At 54.3% G+C, this 523-nt stretch overlaps 1 protein-coding gene across 1 annotated transcript in view; it reads left to right on the top strand.

Annotated features, from left to right (window-relative positions):
- The first annotated feature begins 331 nt into the window (after window positions 1-331).
- The window catches only part of Pin4 (peptidylprolyl cis/trans isomerase, NIMA-interacting 4), a 7702-nt gene continuing 7510 nt past the window's right edge, over window positions 332-523 (top strand). Inside the window, exon 1 of the mRNA XM_028775797.1 lies at window positions 332-447. Coding sequence (XP_028631630.1) covers window positions 405-447 — 43 coding nt within the window. The 5' untranslated portion in view covers window positions 332-404. The remainder of the gene's footprint in view (window positions 448-523) is intronic.

The following is a 523-nucleotide window of genomic DNA, read 5'->3' as shown; positions in this document are numbered from 1 at the left end:
TATTAGCAAAGCCCACGCCAAGGAACTGCAGTGGCCAGAGGCTCTCACTGCGCATGCACAGGAAAGTGGGTGGGGCGAGAGAGAGCACAGAGCGGGTGCTGACGAGGGCAAGTAAAATCCTTAAGAACAGAACAGAGGCGGGGCTTTCTCGTCGTCGGGCAACCTTTGTACCCGCCTCTCCATAGGGCTTCGGCTTCTTATTGGTCAAATATCTCTAGTTCCTATAGGTCAAAGAACCAACGGACTGGGTCTGTCCCAAGCTATGCCTGATTCCGGAACCGTAGTAGAAATAGTTGATTGCGAAGCTGCTTTCAGGCATTGCTTAGGACATACCTGTGGGGCCTGAAGGGGGCTTTGCTAACACCGGAACAATTGGCCGGAGAGTTCAACCGCAAGCTTAGGAGATGCCGCCGAAAGGGAAAAGTGGTTCTGGAAAAGGAGGGAAAGGTAGACCAGCCGAGACAATCAGGGAGCGTAGGGGTGGATGAGGAGAAGGATGGGAGTAGACCGGCAGGTGGGGGTG

The sequence above is a fragment of the Grammomys surdaster genome, unplaced genomic scaffold (assembly GCF_004785775.1).
Source record: "Grammomys surdaster isolate TR1022 unplaced genomic scaffold, NIH_TR_1.0 260, whole genome shotgun sequence".
NCBI lineage: Eukaryota > Metazoa > Chordata > Mammalia > Rodentia > Muridae > Grammomys > Grammomys surdaster.
This window is presented reverse-complemented; position numbering and strand designations above follow the sequence as displayed.